The sequence below is a fragment of the Echinococcus granulosus genome (assembly GCF_000524195.1).
Source record: "Echinococcus granulosus chromosome Unknown EG_S00004, whole genome shotgun sequence".
NCBI classification, from domain to species: domain Eukaryota; kingdom Metazoa; phylum Platyhelminthes; class Cestoda; order Cyclophyllidea; family Taeniidae; genus Echinococcus; species Echinococcus granulosus.
In genome coordinates, this window is record NW_020170384.1 from 2,889,288 (window position 1) to 2,891,500 (window position 2,213).

General features: G+C 44.6%; 1 protein-coding gene across 1 annotated transcript; it reads left to right on the top strand. All coding sequences in view use genetic code 11, as the record gives it.

The window, feature by feature from the left end:
* Positions 1–612: 612 nt before the first annotated feature.
* Positions 613–1,985, top strand: EGR_01260 (Ankyrin repeat domain-containing protein; the record flags this gene model as incomplete). The annotated part of the gene is made up of 3 exons (XM_024490509.1): positions 613–930; positions 1,085–1,418; positions 1,933–1,985. 3 exons carry the CDS (start codon positions 613–615, stop codon positions 1,983–1,985), a joined length of 705 nt encoding a protein of 234 aa, XP_024355328.1.
* Between the last annotated feature and the right edge of the window lie 228 nt (positions 1,986–2,213).

Sequence of the window (2,213 nt, forward strand, 5' to 3'; positions counted from 1 at the left end):
CCAACCTCCCTCCCCAACCCTCTCTTCGTTTCATGCTCCTTCTATTCACTTATGAAAAATGTCATAACTGCTGTGATAGAACTAGGTCTGCCTCTACTGGAGACATATTTTATAGTTGCTTGCTTCCCATCTCAATATTGCCTGTCCGTATTTATGCCCATGAACTCAAATCTCACCCTGAGATAATGTGGATGGCACTTAGACTTTATAGGTCAAATACTATCGTATCATTGTTTCCTTTGAAGGATGAAAACCAACAGATTCGCTTCTTATCGAGTGCATTTGCCTTATGGCATGGGAATCCGAATCTAACAGCAGCTGTCAGAAAGAACGATGTCAGTACTGTTCAAATATTGCTTTACTATGGAGTAAGCTCTCCTTCCTTTCCCCACTTTCATCCTCCATAGCAGGATTGTCAAGTGTGGGCTTTTTTTCATTTTAACTCTCACCTTCATACATAGTTAACTACTTTGTCACATTCTTAATCGCCTCTTCGCCGTGTAAAATCCTATTTCTAGATGATGAAATGAAAAAGTCCTGGTATTTGGTGTAGTTCTTATTTCCTAGGCTCCACCCAATCAGTTTGTTGATAATACGATGACCACCTTGCTTATGGTGGCCGCTGAGGCGGGTTTCCTGGAGGTGATGGCAGTCCTCCTCCAATACGGTGCAGATACGCACCTAGTTAACACAGTCGGCGAGTTTGCTCTATTTCTGGCGGCTGACCGGGGCCACGTGAAATGTGTGAAACTCCTTCTGGAGTACGACGGTCCTTTAAATAGTGGAACCTTTGAGCACCGCACTCCTCTGATGCAAGCCGCTTATAGGGGCCACACTGACATTGTTCACTATTTGGTCAACTTCGGTGCTCTCATGGGCCCACAAGTAAATCCTAGAAACGAGTCTCCACTTATCCTCGCTTGTTGTCAGGTCTGTAAGTGGTTCAATGCTATGGTGGATGATAAAAATTTGAGATTTTAGTCAATTCTTTTACGTGATTCTCTACACAATCACTATACTACTATACCCAAACAAACAGCAACTTTTGGGCTTAAAGTAACGCCCACCTGTATCACTTCCACAGGGGCATTTCGAAATAGCAAAATACCTTCTGGAGTATGCAGACTTTGAGCAGGATCGCACCAATGAGCTGTACATTGCACTCTCACGGGCTGCCATGCGAGGTGACAGATCGTTGATTCACCTCTTAATAAAGCATGGAGCTAGTGTCAACCACCCTGCCAGCACCATCAGGCCACCGCTTTTTGCAGCTGTCTTTAATGGTGACGTGGACACCGTCAACTACTTCTTACAACTCGGAGCCAGCACTGAACGACGGGATGAATTCGGCTGCACTCCGCTCATGTTGGCTGCCAGACTGGGAAATCCCGCAATTGTCAGATCGCTATTAATGGCCGGTAGGCACTTAAATTTCGTTTCTTAGATCGTTCTACGGCAACCTTTTAGGTGATTTGCCACTTACCTGAGGCAGCTGAGATTTTGTTAATATTCAGGCAAACCCTTTAATGTATTTTAGGCGCCAACATCTTCACCACGAGGGAAGGTGGTTGCGAAACAGCCCTCTTTTTTGCCACGAAGGCTGGTCATTCTGAAATCAGTCAAATGCTATTAAACTGCATACCAAAGAGACAACCCTACCAAACCTAATTCCTCATGGCACGAGGGAGCTACGCTATTTGATTTTGCCTTTCTCCACCTTGTTTTCTTTTTTCGGCCTACATAAGGACTCAGCTTAAGCCTCCATGATTTTATTGTAACTTAATTGAGACAGTGCTGTAATTTTTCATGTATTTCAAAAGAAAAAATAACGTTAAAATCGCCTTGTAGGACTCCGATTCCTCTGCAAAACTTCAATTGGAATGGTTTAGAAGACTAATCAGGCCATGTCTCAAATAAAACCTCCTTATTTAGCTCACCGACAAATGAAGGGCGGCTTCCCGCGTCAAGCGGAAGAGACTTTGTAGAGCCCACTCAGTGCAGTACCAAAATACCCGCAAGTAGATTGAAAAGGGGGCAACAGTAAATCCATTCCACCACAGTCACTGTAATACTTTGTTTGTCTAACTATTGGTTTTAATAACGGGCCACTTAGGGCTCCGCCATTGTACCTCCGTCGGGCGACCAGGCCTATGGGCCAGACCAGTAGCCGTCAAGGCCTTCTGTAGGTCGATAATACTTATCCTGCCCCAATA